The following is a 20,283-nucleotide window of genomic DNA, read 5'->3' as shown; positions in this document are numbered from 1 at the left end:
ATTTGAATTATAAAATTATAGGGACGACTATAAGTCGGGTTCAGTCGGAACTGATATTCATCCTAAATATATATTGTTAAATCCGATATTTAAATTGGATCCCGACCGAGATTATACCTGATAAGACTTGATGGATCCGAAAAATCCACTTTTTTTACAATTCTTAAATTTTAATTTAAAATTACACTTATACCGGATCCAATGTATATTAAAATTTATGTATTTTATTAGAAAAATATTATAATAAAATAATAAATACGTTAAACTCAAAAAATATTTTTAATATAATTATATTATTCGAAATTATTTTTTGATATGTATGCTTGATATATTATTATATTACCCTGATCATGATCCGGATACAGGCCTAATACTCAAATAATTGGACTCAACTTCAAATAAATAGGTTGGGTTCGGTCAGGTCTCGAGTTTACGCGAATTTATTGTCATCTTATAAAATTATTGATATCTTTTCAATTTATATTAATAATGAATTAGAGGTTTAATTTGTCAAAATAAATAAAATTCATAACAGGACAATTATGTCATTTAGAATATAAAAAATCTAAATTCACTAAATATAAATCCCACCACATTTTACCAACCAAATATAATATGGGATTCCAAATCCTAAATATAATAAATTCCATCACATATAAATCTTACTGTGAATCCCAATCCCACCAAAAATATCCATGAACCAAACAGCCCCTAAGGGTATATTTTTTTTAACAAAAAATATATACGCACTTTTTAAAAAATATTAATATATATTCTTTATGTTCTATATATCAAACACTCGTTATTTTTATATCACCTATAATTTTTTATATTTCACATAAAAAAAATTTTATATTCAAATAAGAATACAAAACAAACAAACCCTTAACGTTTAATATTTAAATTCTTAAAATCTGAATGCTCTCGGCCCAATAAATTATATTACTGGGCTTTAGGCCCAATTTATTGGCGGGAAACCCAAATGTTCTCTGAGAGTTATGGCGGGAACTATCCACTACGTTTCCGGGTTGTGTACTTGCGGGTCGGGCGGGTATATAACGCGGATGTCCCTCGAAGTCGGTCACTTTTTGAGTCTTTTTTGGATTTTTGGCGACTGACGGTTTGTGAATTTTTTTCCTCTCTCGGGCGAAAAAAAACCCTTGAATGGCGAGGCCGGCGCTGGGGGAAAATTCGTCGTCGGACGATTCGTTGGCAAGTTCCTCGGAGGAGGAGGAAGTGAAGGAAGAGGTTATTGAGGAGGAGGATGAGGAGGAACTCGAAGCCGTTGCTCGGACTGCCGATGCTTCTGAAGACGACGATGATGGTGAAGCTGCTCCGCAGGAGGATGAAGAAAATGAGGTGTGGTTTGTGGATTTTACGGCGGTGTGTGGGGTTTTGCTTTTTTGCTTACTGTAGTTTCGATTGGTAGATCTGTGTTAGTTGTTTGCTCTTATGTGGAAATTGTTAGGGAATTTTTGTGTTAGTTGTGTGTGCGTTGCGATTCTGTAGCTGTTTTTTGTTAATTTTTGTGCAATCACTCTTAATTAGGTTGGATCCTTTGTTAATGCATTGATGTTTGTCGTAAGTGTTTCTACTCGATTGAGAGTGGTTGTACTGTTGCTTTTTTTTTTTCTTGGGAATTTGAGCGTTTGAGCTAGGAAACACTTGGGTATTAAAAAATTGAGTTGAGCAGAATTTTTGGTAGTGCAGCTAATTTTGTTAAGTATTGTGCTGACTGTTCAATTTCTGTAATTTCATTGGTTTAGCCATATTTGGATTTTAAGCTGCCTTGCAAGCCTGATGTGTTGTATGTTAATCAAACTTTTTTTGATATGATTTTTCAGGAATATGATGCTATTCCGAGCGAAATTTCAAAGCGTGAGAAGGCCCGGCTCAAAGAAATGCAGACGAAGAAGAAGATGAAAATACAAGAAATATTAGATGCCCAGAATGCTGCCATTGATGCTGACATGGTATGTTGTCAAAGCATGTATATTTACCCTACGCAATAGCTATGGTTTCTGGTACGGTACTCTGGTATAAATTATCATTTGATCTTGTTTGTATTGTAACAGAATAACAAGGGAAAGGGCCGTTTAAACTATCTCTTGCAGCAAACAGAGTTGTTTGCTCATTTTGCCAAGGGTGATCAATCTGTATCGCAGAAAGCAAAAGGAAGGTAAGTGATGACTGTTTCTTGTGGGTACTTTCCAGTATTGCTGCAATACTGCACAGGGTGGAAACCTTCACTTTTTCACTTGTAATATATGCTTAGGAACACTGCATAATTTTGGAATAGTTTGATACGTTTGCTCTCAAATAAGCATCTTAGGTGCATTATTTGTTTAATTAGCAGGGGTCGCCATGCATCTAAGATTACCGAAGAGGAAGAAGATGAAGAATGCCTCAAAGAGGAAGAAGATGGTCTTTCTGGCACTGGAAATACAAGACTTGTGGCGCAGCCATCCTGTAAGACTATTTCCTTGTAATTTTCTGTTACTAAATTTGTAGTGTAATATTAATTGACAATTTCTACCTATCAAGCTCCTTACAGAGCTATGTATCATTCTGAATTCATTTGGATCATGGCAAGATATTTTTTGTGACCAATTTATTGTTCGACAGTAGTATAGAATTTTGCATATTGGGTTTTATAGCATATTTACTGACATGGATAGAGCAAATAACTATTTTAATTTTCTGCATCATAATAGGTATTCAAGGAAAGATGAGAGATTATCAGCTTGCTGGTTTAAATTGGCTCATACGGTTGTATGAGAATGGCATAAATGGAATACTTGCTGATGAAATGGTATTGAAATTGACTTGTTTATTGCTAATGTTTTTGTGTTATGTTTGTGCATTGCTAATGGATTTTGGCACTTCAACTTAGGGCCTTGGTAAAACTTTGCAAACCATCTCCTTGTTGGGCTACTTGCATGAGTTCAGAGGGATTACAGGCCCTCACATGGTGGTTGCTCCAAAATCTACACTTGGCAATTGGATGAATGAAATCAAAAGGTTTTGTCCGGTCTTGCGTGCTGTAAAATTTCTTGGGAACCCTGAGGATAGAGTAAGCTTGCTGTGTTAATTTATATCTCTTGCTTCCAAGTTCATTTGTAACTTCCTTTCATTATATTCTTTCTTTATCTTTCAGAGATACATACGGGAGGAATTACTTGTTGCGGGCAAGTTTGATGTTTGTGTCACGAGTTTTGAAATGGCCATTAAAGAGAAAACTGCCTTGCGCCGATTTAGCTGGCGCTATATTATTATTGATGAAGCTCATCGGATCAAGAATGAGAATTCTCTTCTTGCAAAGACAATGAGGCTTTATAACACAAATTACCGACTTCTTATTACCGGAACGCCACTTCAGGTAGTGATTTTGAATTTTCTGTTATCCAAACTGATTGTTAGAAATTCTAATATTTCTATGAACTGAAATGTGAAGTCTTAGAATGCGGCTATCTGATAAGTATTTCATTCATTAAGCCTTGTTCTTGGATTGTAATTAGCTTGTGCGGATGGTACCCATTTGTGACATGAAAGGATGAACACAAATAAACAAACTTCTACTTAGCTTTTTGTTTTTTTTTTTTTTTTACATATTCTCTGGAGATTGTGTACCCCATTTGAACTGTATTGATTTATTTATCTGGATTTTCCATCTTTCGGGTTTTAGCTTGGGCTAGAACTTGGGATATGTAGGAGTTTCTATTTGTGAGTTTCTTATGTGCCATTTATATTATGACATACAATGCAATACCTTGACGGTAGGCCCTTCTAATGTTATGGTTTTGGGTTTTACTGCGCATTTGGTTTTGTAAATATTTTTCAGCTGACACTCTTGACAATTTCATTTGCAGAATAATCTTCATGAACTCTGGGCTCTCCTTAACTTTTTGCTACCGGAAATATTTAGCTCTGCTGAGACTTTTGATGAATGGTTTCAAATTTCTGGTGAAAATGATCAGCAGGAAGTTGTCCAACAACTTCACAAGGTATGCATGTATTTGTGGTGAACTTTCCCCTGGTAAATGACTGGTATTGGTGAAAATAATCAGCAGGTGGAATCATTGCTTTTACTTGGAGTGATTCTTCTCTGATCAAATGTTGTTTCTTTATTGTTGATCTGTAGGTTCTTCGGCCTTTCCTTCTTAGAAGGTTGAAATCTGATGTTGAGAAGGGTTTACCTCCTAAGAAGGAGACAATACTGAAAGTTGGGATGTCCCAGATGCAAAAACAATATTACAGAGCATTGCTGCAGAAAGATCTTGAAGTTGTAAATGCTGGTGGAGAGCGCAAACGCCTCCTTAATATAGCTATGCAGTTGCGGAAATGCTGTAATCATCCATATTTATTTCAAGGTGCTGAACCTGGTCCGCCTTATACCACTGGAGAGCATCTTATAGAAAATGCTGGTATGTTTCATTTTCAACATGAATGGCAAGAAAGATGAATGTTTTTTCTTTCTGATCCTTTTTCCACCTTTGTCTTATTTCATGAATTGTCATCAATTGTGCAGGCAAGATGGTTCTTCTGGACAAATTGCTTCCAAAATTGAAGGAGCGTGATTCAAGGGTCTTGATATTTTCACAGGTTCCTTATTTCAGGATTCCTTTAAATTGATATTGAATTATTTTTTTTCAGCCCTAATCTTTATGCAATTGTTTTAAATTTGAAGCAATGCATACTTAGAAATTCTATTTGAATTCGTTGTGTAGATGACCAGATTGCTGGATATTCTTGAAGACTACTTGATGTTCCGTGGATACCATTATTGTCGGATTGATGGAAATACAGGTGGGGAGGATCGAGATGCTTCGATTGATGCTTTCAACTCACCAGGAAGTGAGAAATTTGTCTTTCTACTATCAACAAGAGCTGGAGGTCTTGGTATCAACTTAGCCACGGCTGATGTTGTCATTCTCTACGACAGTGATTGGTGAGCCTTACTGCCTTGACTTTTGTTAGTGCAGAAAAGGTTGTGATGTCTGAAAATTTACAAGGTTCGCTCTCATTGTACTGCAGGAACCCACAGGTTGATCTACAGGCGCAGGACCGTGCTCACAGAATTGGACAGAAGAAGGAAGTTCAAGTATTCCGGTTCTGTACTGAGGTTTGTCTTGTAAATGCTGTTGATTCTAGCTTTGATTTACTGAAGTCCTAATTAAGCTTGATTATTTTCCAGTACACAATTGAGGAAAAAGTAATTGAGAGGGCCTATAAAAAACTTGCTCTTGATGCCTTGGTTATCCAACAAGGGCGACTGGCAGAGCAAAAGAGTGAGTTGCTGTGACTGAATATATTGATTATTCTCCTTGAATTGCATCAAGTTGTTCCAAAAATAAAATAAAATGTACTTATGTTTTGTATACTCTGTTTTACAGCTGTCAATAAGGATGAACTGCTGCAAATGGTGAGGTTTGGTGCTGAAATGGTTTTCAGTTCCAAAGACAGCACAATTACAGATGAAGATATCGATAGAATCATTGCCAAGGGAGAGGAGGCAACAGCTGAGCTTGATGCCAAGATGAAGAAGTTCACCGAAGATGCCATCAAATTCAAAATGGATGATAGTATGATTCTAGTTTCTTACCTTTCAAATATAATTCACTGAGCTTTGAGATTGTTTGGCTAATGTATGCTTGTGTATTATTTGGGTTCCTCCAGCCGCTGACCTGTATGATTTTGATGACGAGAAGGTATGCTTGCATTATGTCGAGTGTTTTTGAGTTTTATGTCATCATTTCTTCTAAACTTATTATTATGTTTTTGTTGGTAAAGGATGAAAGCAAGTTTGATTTCAAGAAAATTGTCAGCGAAAATTGGATTGAACCGCCCAAAAGAGAGAGGAAGCGCAAGTATGTATCTTCATTGTTTAAAACCATATATTCACACATCAGATTCAATCTATTTGGGATCATCTTTTTATTCTTTGCTCTTTTCTTCAGCTACTCTGAATCGGAATACTTCAAGCAAACAATGCGCCAAAGTGGTCCTGCAAAACCAAAAGAGCCGCGGATTCCTCGCATGCCACAGCTGTAAGAATTTTGTTTTATTTGATATGTTTACTCTGATTACCAAATGATTTTGTGTATTTACCCGCCGTTGAATCTTTGTCAGGCATGATTTCCAGTTCTTCAACACACAGCGCCTTAGTGAGATCTATGAAAAAGAAGTGCGATATCTTATGGTGGGTGCCTGATCTATTCATGACACACTTCTCTCGTCAACACGCTTGTTTTAACGTTGTTTTCAAATTATGCTTTCAGCTGATACAACAAAGAAATCAGGTGAAAGATACTATAGAGGTTGATGAACCAGAAGGTTTGTTCTTATGTCAAATTGTATTTATTTTTATTCAAATCAGATAGAAAACGACATTCACATTATTCTGTACTCAGATGTGGGAGACCCATTGACAGCTGAGGAGCAGGAAGAGAAGGAGCAATTACTCGAAGAAGTATTTTTATTTAATTTACAGCTTGTTTCAAATGTGTTTTTATCATTGTCTCACATCATGACTGACCCGGTTATTGTTGTGTAGGGATTTTCGACATGGAGCAGAAAGGACTTCAACACTTACATCAGGGCCTGTGAGAAGTATGGCCGTACCGACATCAAGAGTATTGCTTTGGAGATGGAAGGCAAGACTGAAGAAGAAGTCGCAAGATATTCTAAAGTTTTCAAGGAAAGATACAAAGAATTGAATGGTAAGTGGACGACGACAAGTTTCTCATTTCTAATTTTCTCGATGGTATGATTAAAATATGTTTTGCTGAAGTGAAAACACAATGAATTCAACAGATTATGATAGGATCATTAAGAATATTGAGAGGGGTGAGGCTCGAATTTCAAGGAAAGATGAGATCATGAAAGCTATCGGGAAGAAATTGGATCGGTACAAGAACCCTTGGCTGGAGCTGAAGATCCAGTATGGGCAGAACAAGGGGAAGTTATACAATGAAGAATGCGATAGGTTCATGGTCAGACTCCGATTTCTTATTTAATAAATAAATACTTATTCTAACAGTAAACATTTGATTATATGCTGCTCTGCTTGCTGCACAGATATGTATGGTTCATAAGCTTGGGTATGGGAATTGGGATGAGCTGAAGGCAGCCTTCCGGACTTCACCACTGTTCCGTTTCGACTGGTTTGTAAAGTCACGTACGACTCAAGAACTCGCAAGGAGATGCGATACACTTATCCGGCTGGTGGAGAGGGAAAACCAGGAGTATGACGAGAGGGAGAGGCAAGCAAGGAAAGAGAAGAAACATGCAAAGGTACGATGACGTTGTTGTTGTTGTTTTTGATGTTGTTGGAAGATGATGGATGAGTAGTAGTAATAATGTTGGATGCAGAATGCAACCCCGTCGTCCAAGAGAGGTAGGTTGGCGACAGAGAGTCCTCCTACTACCAAGAGACGGAAGCAGTTATCCATGGATGACTATCTGAGTTCGGTATGTATGTATGTATGTATAGTCTTTGTTTTTGCATTATAAAAGAGTATCTTGTCTCGGTTGTTGTTACGTTATTATATGATATGATATTATATTTGTCTGTGTATCTGTGTCTCAGGGGAAGAAGAAGAAGTGAGTGACAAAGAGGAGGTAGATAGATAGATAGATAGATATCCATGGATGGAATTAAGTAGGAAGGAGGCTGGGCTCATACTTGATATGATATGATATGATGCTGTCGATCAAATAGTATATCAATCAGTATTATTATTATTATTATGGTAAAGTTGTAAGAGACTAGTGTGGGAGCAAGCTCATTCCAAGTAGCAATGTACTATTAAAATGGTAAGCTTTTCATCTCATCTCATCTCATCATATCATATGTACTACTGGCTTACTAAATGGCTGTTGCTACCATTCATTTTGTCAACTTTAAATCCATAACAACCATACATGTGACAATGAATCTGTGCTTTAGAACCCAGCCCATCCTCCCTTTGCCCCTTCCTCCCCAAAAACACCATTTTCATTTAAGCCAAAAAGGATTCCATTGATTGACTTACTAGTGACAGACATATAATACTTTCTCCATTCATTCATTTGGCCCATCTCATAATAACAACTCTGTTTTTTATCCTTCCTTTTGAATTCAAGGTTAGGTAGGGTAGGTATCTATCTAGCCCTGGTACCCACCACCCAATTCTTCCATTCCATCATCAGATCAGATGAGCATGTAGTATTAGTACTAGTAGTAGTAGTAGTAGTATCCTCCTCGGCTTCTCTCTATGCCAAGTTGGCATTTGGATCGTAAGTTTGCGAGGCCAAATAGGTGAGAGCAGTGACGACATCCCCAATTAGAGGCCTTGTGGAAGCTTGCTCTTGCAGGCACATGGCCGCCACCGCCAGCGCCTGATACAGTCCCCGCATCGGGTACTGTCCTACTAACCCGGGATCCGCCATCTTCGGGAACTTCCTCCGATCCTTGAACAGCGGCCTTGCCTGAATAACACCATCACCATCAAAATCACAATCGCCACTTATGCATGCATGCATGCATGCATTGCATTTATCGGCGTATTAATACAAAATCATCATACCCATGCTACAAGATTATGCTCCCCGGGACCCTTTGTGTTGTCAATCGCCTTTCGACCCGTGATGATTTCAAGGAACACCACTCCAAAGCTGTACACATCCGATTTCAGAGTCAGTTGCCCCGTCATCGCATACTCGGGAGCACAATAACCGTATGTTCCCATCACCCTTGTCGATACATGTGTTTTATCGCCAACAGGACCAATCTTTGCCAGTCCAAAGTCTGATAACTTGGGAAAATATCCGTGGTCGAGAAGAATATTGGACGATTTCAGATCTCTGTATATCACAGGTGGATCCGCTTTGTCGTGAAGATATTCGAGCCCCTTTGCGGCGCCGGCAGCAATCTTCATCCTCATGTTCCAGTCTAATGGTTCTTTTTCTGGTGGAAGATCTGCATTAGACAAGTCATGACTCATGTCGATTAAAACTCCAAGCTCGGAATAAGAATAATTCCTGTTCAATATGTGCAAAAACTTGCCACCATTAAAACCTATCTAGAAAGCAGTTTAGTGTGCTTGTACATACACCGCTTCTGCAAGATATTACGACTACAATTCGGCTGAGAATATAATAAGGTTCGACAGCTTCACTAAAGCAACAAAATAAACCACAAGTTGCCAAGAATCATGAGATAGATGATGTTGAACTGATGTAATAATGAGTAAAACGAGACCACAATCTATGAATAAAATGACAGGTCCGAATGGAAAATGGTTCGTAATTGTCAGATTGTTACAATAAGTTAAAATTCAAATGCCACCATGTGCAATTTCTATCTTTGAAGCTTTCGAAATAATTTATAGAATCTATTCCAGAAGTTTCCAGGTAAATTTGTTATGTGACTCAAAATAAACAGAATCATCAAGTCTCAAATAAACGCTGCCGTATATAATGGCAATCAAAGGTAACTAGCTAGAGGAAACTCACGCACACATGCACTGCATATATTCCTTGAAGATCAGCAAAGTTTTCCCGAAACTACATATTACTTACCAAAAAAGTTAGGTTTCATCAGGACCACGACAGACTCAAACTTCTCTCACATTCAATAAATATATATATATATATATCAATAAAAGATGCTAATATAAAACAGCATCTAATTTCTTTAAATTCTGTGTTAATAAGATTGCAATAGAGCCATGCCATCACTTTAGAAAAATCATATAAGAAATCATTACAGCATACAAGGAAGAGAAGTATCTTGTCCAGAACTCACCGTGTAAATGATCTTCTAGAGATCCCAATGGCATATACTCATATACAAGAAGTCGTTGATCACCATCAGCACAGTAACCTATCAAGTTGACCAAGTTTGAATGATGTAAGAGGCTTAGCATGAGAACCTCCACCAAGAACTCTCGATTTCCTTGAAGACCATTCCGATCAAGCTGTTTAACTGCAACCACCTGCAAATTCAATTTTTGAAACCGGGAATTTAAAACCATCCACCAAAATTCAGTGTAGATACAAAATAGCACCAGTTGTTCTAATTCAGGTACTGAGCAAACATACACCATGAAAGACATCAATACAAGAACCTGATTTTAATATGACAACGAGAACGAACCTGCCCTGTGCTCTCCAATTGACCTTTGTAAACACGTCCAAATCCACCTTCACCAAGCATACACTCATGCTTAAAGTTTTTTGTTGCAGCGGCTAGCTCACGAAATGTGAATGTTTGTGCGGCAATTTTTGGCTCTCTCAGAGCTGCCATTTCCTTCTTAGAATCATTAGTGTTTGGAGATTTTGATTTATCTGGGCAATACGAGGAAAATGATTAATATATAGGTGAAAATAGAAAGTAAGGTCTGATCATGCCTGTGTCAATAATGGTTTATTTCACCATACACAGAAGAATCATTTATTTTCCCACCAATTTCTTTCTGAAGGTATTCATGCATTGAACTGCTGAAATATGGAAAAACACTCTTTTACTATTAGCTTATAGTCATAAAGGAAAGCCCTCTTGAGAATCTTACTTACACAAAAAGCTCAAACATTGAAACTGAATTGTGCCCATTGCAAAAACCCAACTTGTTGGAAATTTAGGAGAAATCCATGGACGCACAGCATAAAACTCAAGTGCAATTTTGATGGATGACTCTAAAGTGATCAAAATCAAGACTAAAAGCAATACTAAGCAATAGAACATTTACAAGCATACCAAATCTGTCATATAGACACTAGAGGTGCTTGGTTGAGTCTTCTTTAAAACTTCTACTATTCATTAATTATTTTTCCCTAAAAATCATAACATCAAATTCATATTTATCATTTTTTTTTATAGTAGACTAAAAATTAAGTTTACATTCAAAACAACAACAAAACATATTTATACCAGATTGGGCCAATCCATACCCAAAGAAAGTGGCATAAACATTCGGGACGGAGGAAGTATCAATAATTCCTATTTTCCATGCAAAAAACCTTTTAAGACATCACAAACATCACCTATTTTCCACGTCCCAAAACATTCAAAACACACCCTTGTCAACACCGTATGAACTCTCAAGGTCAATCCCGTATAAAACCGATCTAGCAGCAGTCTCTCCATTAGCCTATCAAACTCATCTCAATAACATTCATAAAGTAGAATGAGAATATATACATACACCTTTCATCTTCTTCATTTTTTATTTTTATTTTTTCAAATCAACAAATTAATCGATTCATCCAGATCAAGGCAAGAAGAAGTTGCTAAAAGTCCTTCTACAGCACTATCACAAATATATATACATATATGTGATGTATGTATGATCCTTCTCGAACGAATCGATGATATGCATAACCACATGCACATATTATCTCCGAAATTAAAGGTCAATAAAATATAGCAATGAGAAATTTAGGTTACCTGAAATCACTCTATTCAATCGGATGTTAGACTGAGCCGCCGTGTAACCGTCCTTCGTTACCTCTTCGACTCCATTGCTGCTGTTCACTTCCTTCTCCGATGATCCAAAGCAGGCAAAGCACCCCATATCCACTCCAACGAACCGAATCCGCCTCGAACGCCAAAATTGTCACTCAAAAGCGTCATACACTCACAATCTGACCAGCAAAACCATCTCCTCAGTTTCTCGCAGCCTCCTTCCCGAACAAATCCGACCTCCGCTGCTCATTCCGCCATAAATCCAGCCACAGGCAACTCATCGAACGCAGCAATCCGCACGGGATTCGAGATCGCCGAACCGCGCGTTTATTGCGAAAGCAGATCAACGAATCGAAGAAAATTTCGATTGCTCAGCTGAAAAGGTAAACGAAAAGAAGAAAAAATTAATTGGAGTATATAATTAAGCAAATGTAGGCTTTTCTTTGGGTTTTTGACTTTTGAAATTGTACTCCATTTTTTATTTGAATTTTGATATTTTATAAATAAAAAATAAAAATTAATACTCTTATATATATCTTTTATTTAAAATAATAATAGTAATTTAAATACCACAAAATTGTCTTGCTAAATACTCCATATAAATATAATGAAATTAAATCAATAAATATAAAATTTAAAGTATTAATACAATTTTAATGAATAAAAAATAACTATTGTAAGTAAATAAAGATGGATATGTTATTTGTAAATATATATACTTATCTGGTATTCGAATAGAATTGCATAAATATTTAATAATAAAAATATTTATAAATAATTTAATCAAATTTAAGATTAATGAAAAATATTTGTAAATATTTAAGCAGTTAATTTTTTTTATTTTCTACATAAATAATTAAAAAAAAAAATACTAGTATTATTTATTTTTATTAAAATTTATGTCCAAATATTTTAATACACAATTGAGCGATTGAAGGAAGGATTAAAAAATTAGGTAACGGCTGCCCAACTATCTTCCCCAATTGTTGTATGTTCTACCCGTATGTAGAAGTAGTCAATTTTTATTTCTTAAATCATTTTTTAAAATTTTTGTTTTTTAATATATGTATAATATATTTTTAATTAATACTATTATTTAATATTTTATGCCATTTAAAATTATGTTTTTTTTTAATAAATGAAATATTAAAAAAAAATTATTTTACTTGTACTTTTTTTAAAACTTGATTAAATGAACATGAATATCAAGACTAGGTAGTATCTTTCTTATTAACTATCCCCTCCGTACGGGTCATGCAATTTGGTCAGATTTTTTTGCCTGATGACCCAAATTATTAGTTTGGGCCGAGATGGATGAGGACCCGAATACCCAGAATTATCAATAATTTTCTAAAAAAACTTATCAATAAAAAAAATGTATGAGTAAACAAAAACCTAAATTACATTGTATTTTCATAATACTCAGTCTAAGATTTAAAAAAATAAAATAAAAAATTACTAGTGTTCATCCATATTTTTGGCAATAAATAACAGATATTTTTCAATAAAATTTATATTACCGTAGATACGAGAATTTATGATAAATATATTTAGTAAAGAAATAAAAAAATATATTAGTAAAAATAATTGTTTTATAATACAAATAATTATATATTAAGATTAAAATAACTAAATAATTTAATTAAAATTTAAAAATTATAAACATACAGTAAAATTTAAAATATAATAAAAGTGTATAATAACTTTTTAAAAAATATATATATAAGACAAACGAAAATTATAGTGTAAAACATTTTGAATATTTTATATAAAATGAATATAAAATGAAAGGAAATATAAATCATACTCTATTCGTCTCATCTTTTTTTTGTCTGTTATTTCTATTTATATACTCCCTCCGTCCCATGTAATATGGGAGTATTACCGTAGACACGAGAATTTAGATAAAGTATAATTAGTAAGTAATTAAGAAGTGTATTAGTAAAAATAATTATAGATTAAGATTAAGATAAGTAAATAATTTAATTAAAATTAAAAAAATTATAAAATTTAAAATGCGATTAAAGTGCATAATTATATTTCCAAAAATAGAAAAGACAAGTTATATGGGACGAACGAAAATAGAAAATAGGGACAAATGATGTGGGACGGAGGGAGAGAGTATCTCTTACCTTATAACTTATTTGTCTATTTTTTTAAAAAAAATATATATAATTATATACTTTAATTACTTTTAAAAAATTATAATTTATAATTTTTTAATTTTAATTATACTATTTAATTATTAATTGATTTTATTATATATTTTTTAATTACTTATTAATTATATTTTATATTCTCTCCGTCCCAAACACCCTGCAATATTTTTTTTTGGTATGTTCCAAACACTCTGCACCATTTCTAAAATAGGAAATAATTAATTATACTTAATATCTACATCACACTTTATCCTCTCACATCATTCAAATAAAAACATAAAAGATACATTTATCTCTCTATCATATCATCTAATTTTTAAATTATCCTATTTAATACTATTTATCTCAAAACCCGTGTACAAAGCAAATATTACACCTTATTTGGAACGGAGAAGTATTATTTAAGTAAATCGAATACAAAGATGAAGTGTAGGAGTACAATTTTATTGTAAAATATTTATTGATGGCTAGAATATAAAAATAGTGTAAAATTATTCCATTTGCATAAGAAATAATAAAAATAAAAAATAATAATAATAATAATAATAATAATAATAATAATAATAAAAATGAAAACTTTGTGGAGGTCCCAGTATTGGATAAATCCAACATCCGTCTCCAAATCACGTCACGTGACCTGATGCCCTCACCGAAAGCAACCTACATAGCTGACTCTTTTTACTAATAATTTTGTACTCCATTTTTAGGATTTGTTTGTGTCTTATTTGAATTTCAAGTCATATACAATTTTCACCTCAAAATAATAGAAACATTTAGGATAAACATAAAAATAAAAAAAGTAATATTAATAGGTATAAAAATATTTTTAAAAAATCATAAATACCCCTAATTTAAATAATTATTATAAAAAAATAATGATAATTTTGTAAAAAAAATTGTAAACTAATATAAAAATAATAAATGCATGTAATATAAGAATTTTTTTTTTCAGGAAAATGTAAAATTTGTTTGTTTTGTGAAATTTTTGAAAAATAATTCTTTTATGTAAAATATAAAAAAATGTATATAAAATATAAAAATAATAAATGTGTAATATATAAAATTTTTTAAAGAAACTATGTGAAAATAAATATAAAAATAATAAAATCGTAATTTCCAAAAAAGAACGCACCTTTAGTTGTTCAGTTTTTTTATAAATGCAAAAATCTAAGCAAATGTATAATTAAAAAATTTACTTGTAAAAACAAATATTGTAAACAAATAATTACATATTAAAATTAATATAATTAATTTAATTTATACGTTAAAAAATTTAAAATAATACTTCCTCCATCTCACGTATCATGTCTGCTACAATATAGACGCGCTGTTTTAGGAGAAATGTAATTAGTAGATAATTAAAAATATATTAGTAAAAATAATTATTCTATAATATAAATAATTATAAATTAATATTAAGATAATTAATTAGTTTAATTAAAATAAAAAAAATAAATTAAAAAGTTTAAAATAAAATTAAAGTGTATAATTATTTTTAAAAAAATGAAAGTAACATGGAATATGTAACGGACAAAAACAGCAACGTGGACATGATATGTAAAACAAAGAAAGTATTAGAATATATATAATTTTTTAAAAACGAATATTAACAAATTATATAAGACAGATAAAAAAAATGGATAAATTATAAAAAAAATCAAAAAATATAAATAAATTGATTATGGACGAATAGATGTTTTTATAAAAAAAATAAAAATAAAAATCCAAACCCAAGTAATGAATGAATCTATACAGTACATGCATTGCATGAATGATGAATTCTAAGAAGGCGGGAGTTTTCATCATATATGACACGTGTCGGCATCCTATTGAATTGGATTCTTAGATTCTTCAATGTGCGGCTGATCTTTTTACATTTTTTTTTACTAAGTATTATACTCTCAATCCCATATAATTTATTCATAAATCCCACATAATTTATTCATATTTTTTATTTTCGTCCGTTTCACATAACTTATCCTTTTTATTTTTTAAAATATAATTATTCACTTTAATTACACTTTAGATTCTATAATTTTCTCGATTTTAATTAAATTATTTGTTTATCTTAAACTTAATATATAATTATTTTTACTAAATAATAATTACTTTTACTAATACATTTCTTAATTACCTACTAATTACACTTTACCTAAATTTTGGTATTTACAGTAATAAACCCAAAATATCTGGGACAGAGGGAGTGCAATTTTGATCTAAGTTGAATTTGATTTTATACCGAAACTATTAATTTATTATTGAAATTTTATTTTATAAACTAAATAATACTATTTCCATCCTAAAATAATAAAGAGTAATTAAGAAATAATAGTATTATATTGATGGTAGGTATAAAAGTATCTTTAAAAAATTTCAATGTCTATACTTTATATAATTATTGTGAAAAAGTGGAAATAATTTTGTAAAAATATGAAAAACTTGTTACTGAAAATGAAAATAAGACTATTGTTCTATAACGGACGAAAATGACAAAATGAACTATTATTTGGGAACGAAGGAAGTATGTAGTTTCTTTGAGCTGCATTTTTTCTAAATTTTTTATTATTTAGTTGATTCATTTTTTAATAAAAATATATTACTTTATCTCTCATTTAATTATGTATTTTTTTGACTCGATAAGAATTTTTAAAAAATATTTAAAAATAAGTATATATTTTTATTTTTTGTTTGTAAAGCAAAAGTAGAAAAAATGATATAATTTTTACTTAAAAAATAAGAATAAATCTATAACAAAAAATACAGAGATAATACTATGATTAAAATTTTAATAAAATAAATAAAATAAAACAAATTCAATGGTACTCAAATAATTAAATTAAATATTGTATATATATTTAGTATTGAATACAAATATTCAATTTTCTAATTACAACACGCCTAATATATACCTATAACACATATATTATAATTAACAAAATATGATCTATAGAAATATAATACAAACGTAATAAATGAAATAATAACATATGTCAATAGTCCATATAAGGGCGCAGCTAAGTACTGGATTTTTTCATATACTCTCATTGTTCCTTAACAATATATCAATTTTTTTAATTTATGTTTATCCCATAACAAAGTATTCATTTTTTTTTAGTAACTTTAGTATTTACCTAACATTACAAATACCCTTTCAATTTACAATATATTACACAAATGTCATTATCTTTATATCATACAATACTAATAAAGACAATTTAGTATTTTTATCTTTATTTCTACTATATTCTAATATAATAGTAATATTCCTAAAACTCCGTGCAAAAATTAAATGAATATATAAATATGGGAATGAGGAAATAGTATCGTTCAAGTTTTCAAAAAATATTGTTCATTTGTTCAGATAGTACCGATCTAAGAGACAACATGCAGTATATTCAAAATGATATTTGATTTTTACAAAAATTATAAAAATAAATGATTAATCAATTATTTATTTATTGTATTCAAAAAAATTATTTAGCATATTTTACGTTTTTTATTTGTATAAAATTTACATAACTTACGTCTTTATTTATAACAAAACATCAATTTTGGACAAATGAAGTGTTCATACAAACTTTACATTAACACAAAGGAGTTTCACACAGTAAATAAAGCACACAGTATTTTGTGCATTTTTACTAAAATATAATGGAATGTTATATCATTTAAGCTATAATATATAGTATCATTAATTTGATTAGATATGTTAATACAACACAACTATAATATTACAGTTATAAATTCGTCCATCACTACCAAATATTATCATATATTGATGTTATCAATACCTAATATATATATATACACATTCAGGGACAGAACTACACTAGGGTTTGGGGGTTAATTGACCCTCCAAGCCAAATATTTTATAAATTTTTGGCTAAATTTTACAAAATTCACATGTGATTTCACGAAATTACGCCAAAATTTTCGTACTTTTGAAATTGCATCAAACTCTTTTATAGTTTCATAAACTCTGCGTCTAACCCCTCGGCGGTCCTTATTTAACAACATTTGACCTAAATGTACTCAAATTGTGAATAAATTTTAAAATCTTAATTTCTAAAACGCTAAAATTACAAATATATATATATTTCTTATATTTAGCCTAAAAAAAGAGTGAAAATAAACTTTTAAAACCTGATAAAAATAATTATTTTTTAGTATATTTATTATTTTTTTGAGATTAAATACAAGAAAAATGAATATATTTATAATTTTAGAAGTTTAGATATTGAGATTTTAAAATTTATTTGCAATTTGGGCGCATTTAGGTCAAATACCGTTAAATAAGAACCGCCGAGGGAGTTAGATGCAGAGTTTATGAAACTACGAGGGAGTTTGATACAATTTTAGAAGTATACAGAATTTGGCATAGTTTCATGAAATTATGGGTAAATTTTGTGTAATTTAGCATAATTTTTTTAGTATTAAAAAAATTAATTTTTATGCATTTACATACAATTTACCCCAAAAATTATTTAAATTCATATATAATTCTGACATTATTATTTATTTAAATTTATTAATTAAATATTAAATAAATTATAATATTTTGTCCCCCAAAATTTAATTTAAATACTAGTTTCGTCACACTCTATATATATATATATAATATATGCGACGCTGGAATCGTGGACGTACCATTAATGTCCTTACATTTTTCCAAAGCAGAGAGTACAAAAGTTGATATTCTACTTGCATGTATTGTTGACAAGTATTATACGTATACGTATCCGTATACGTATAACCCTAGGGCATTGTCTTTTGAGATTTTAAAGGGCCAATAGAAAGTGGACACTTGGCATCCCACAAGTGATCGATGTTTGTGGAAACTTATAAAAGAATAATACTATCTCTATTTTTTAAAATTGTGTTTATTTTTTATTTTATTTTTTATCTTTTAAAAATATTCTTATATATATTTTTTCTTACAAAAAATAATAAAATATTTCATTAAAATCCTACGCATTATAACTCATTCCAAAAAAATTGATTACAAATTTGATAGATGGAGGGAGTATAATATTTGATGTAGTTGATTTTTATATGAAATTAAAATCACTACTATCGAGTGGGTGTGATTTTTATTAAAAAAAAAATTATTTCATAAAATATTATATCAAAATACTATTTAAATTAAAATTTAAATCAAAATTAAACAAACTCATTATCTTTGTCATATGTAGAAATCCTCTCCAATTTTAGGGTATGTTTGTTTGTGTTTTGATGCATCCAAATGTTTGTTCTTATGGAAACTCTTTTAATTTTTTTTAATTTTATATAAAAATATATTATTATTTTTCACAAAATATCATGCTTAATAAACTCTTATTGGCAGTTTTATAATATATATTTTATTTTTTTTCTTTTAATTTTATATAGTTATATAATGTAATTCGAGGGTATTAATGACTAGTGTGTAATGGATTATATAGCTAATAAAAAAAAAGTACATATTTTGTGTTTGGATTAGCAAAAATAACAAAATAAATAGCTTTCAAGTGAATGAGTAATAAAAACATTGTTTTAATGCAACATTTTATTAATTTGATTGTGTTAAATGTAATATTCTAAATAAAAATTCATATATAAGATTCTTCAAAAAAAAAAAATATTAAAATTCATATAATAAGATTGAAAAAAATAAACACCGCGTATATATTCATGTGCCCACAAATATATATATAATTTTTATAAGTCATATATATTCTAAGGATAAATATTCCTTTAAACATATATATATATACACACCTATATTATATTTATATATGTATATAGAGAGAGACACTATTTTTTTAAAAAAATAAAAATAAAATGTGATTTAAGTATAATATTTTTTGAAACAAAATATATTTTTTATATGTAAGCATGAGAATTGAATAATAAAAAAATAATAATAAATCATTAAATGAACATACTTTTTATGATTTAGTTTTTATTTTACTTTTTATTATACAATGCTTATGCTATAAATAAAAGAACTTTGAAAATTTAAATAATTTTGAAAATGGGAAAGACTTTACAATTTTAATTTTATAAAATTAAATGATGTCACATAAAATTACAAAGAATAAAAGGGGAAGAAAAAATGGACCAATGATCGGGACCTCATTGTTTTACATATAGTCGAACTATATTAAATACATATTTTAATTATATATAAATAATTGAAGACATATATATATATATTGAATAAACTAACAAAATATAATAAATTACATTATAGAAACTATGCAATGAGTATTTAATAAAAGAGAAGATAAAAATAAAAAATAAAAAAAATCATGTAAATATATGTAGACTCAATTCTTTTGAAGTTTAGTTTAACTTTTTTTTTTTTAATAATTATTATTTTTATTGTTCAATCTTATAATGATCCTATAAAAATACATTATTTCTCAAGCTATTGTTAAAAAAAGAAAGTGAAAAATAAAAATAAAACTATGTGTATATATATATATATATATTTGTATGAATTGGATAAATTCAACTTCAATTCCAACTTCTCGACCCAACTCGCGTGAGATGCTTGTGCAAAAGATATAAAATTATTTGGACCACAATTTATCTATATATATATACACAATATATTCCCAAAATCAATAATCACATTTATTTTTATAATTAATCACAACAAAATATTTAGTGATAATGACCATACAAAAATAACAT

General features: G+C 30.3%; 2 protein-coding genes across 3 annotated transcripts; one reads left to right on the top strand and one right to left on the bottom strand.

Moving 5' to 3' along the window:
* Window positions 1-1,089: 1,089 nt before the first annotated feature.
* LOC127247881 (ISWI chromatin-remodeling complex ATPase CHR11) lies at window positions 1,090-7,832 on the top strand. Of its 2 annotated transcripts, none has more exons than XM_051269959.1 (25): window positions 1,090-1,359; window positions 1,845-1,973; window positions 2,076-2,179; window positions 2,357-2,469; window positions 2,715-2,812; window positions 2,894-3,073; window positions 3,158-3,379; window positions 3,870-4,004; window positions 4,142-4,424; window positions 4,529-4,602; window positions 4,728-4,948; window positions 5,035-5,122; window positions 5,195-5,288; window positions 5,394-5,582; window positions 5,677-5,708; window positions 5,791-5,867; window positions 5,958-6,047; window positions 6,130-6,199; window positions 6,279-6,333; window positions 6,411-6,469; window positions 6,554-6,719; window positions 6,814-6,992; window positions 7,078-7,293; window positions 7,372-7,470; window positions 7,589-7,832. In XM_051269959.1, exons 1-25 carry the CDS (start codon window positions 1,165-1,167, stop codon window positions 7,604-7,606), a joined length of 3,186 nt encoding a protein of 1,061 aa, XP_051125916.1. In that variant the 5' UTR covers window positions 1,090-1,164; the 3' UTR covers window positions 7,607-7,832. The 2 variants fall into 2 exon arrangements, with proteins under 2 accessions (XP_051125916.1, XP_051125907.1); XM_051269950.1 differs by having other exon boundaries at window positions 2,354-2,469.
* Window positions 7,622-11,876, bottom strand: LOC127247893 (serine/threonine-protein kinase PBL27-like). The gene is made up of 5 exons (XM_051269971.1): window positions 11,429-11,876; window positions 10,139-10,329; window positions 9,788-9,977; window positions 8,568-8,959; window positions 7,622-8,469 (listed from the first exon to the last, which is right to left on the bottom strand). The coding sequence occupies exons 1-5, from the start codon at window positions 11,553-11,555 to the stop codon at window positions 8,254-8,256; spliced, it is 1,116 nt and encodes a 371-aa protein (XP_051125928.1). The 5' UTR covers window positions 11,556-11,876; the 3' UTR covers window positions 7,622-8,253.
* Window positions 11,877-20,283: the final 8,407 nt, after the last annotated feature.

The sequence above is a fragment of the Andrographis paniculata genome, unplaced genomic scaffold, assembly GCF_009805555.1.
Source record: "Andrographis paniculata isolate CXL003 unplaced genomic scaffold, ASM980555v1 Contig11END, whole genome shotgun sequence".
NCBI classification, from domain to species: domain Eukaryota; kingdom Viridiplantae; phylum Streptophyta; class Magnoliopsida; order Lamiales; family Acanthaceae; genus Andrographis; species Andrographis paniculata.
This window is presented reverse-complemented; position numbering and strand designations above follow the sequence as displayed.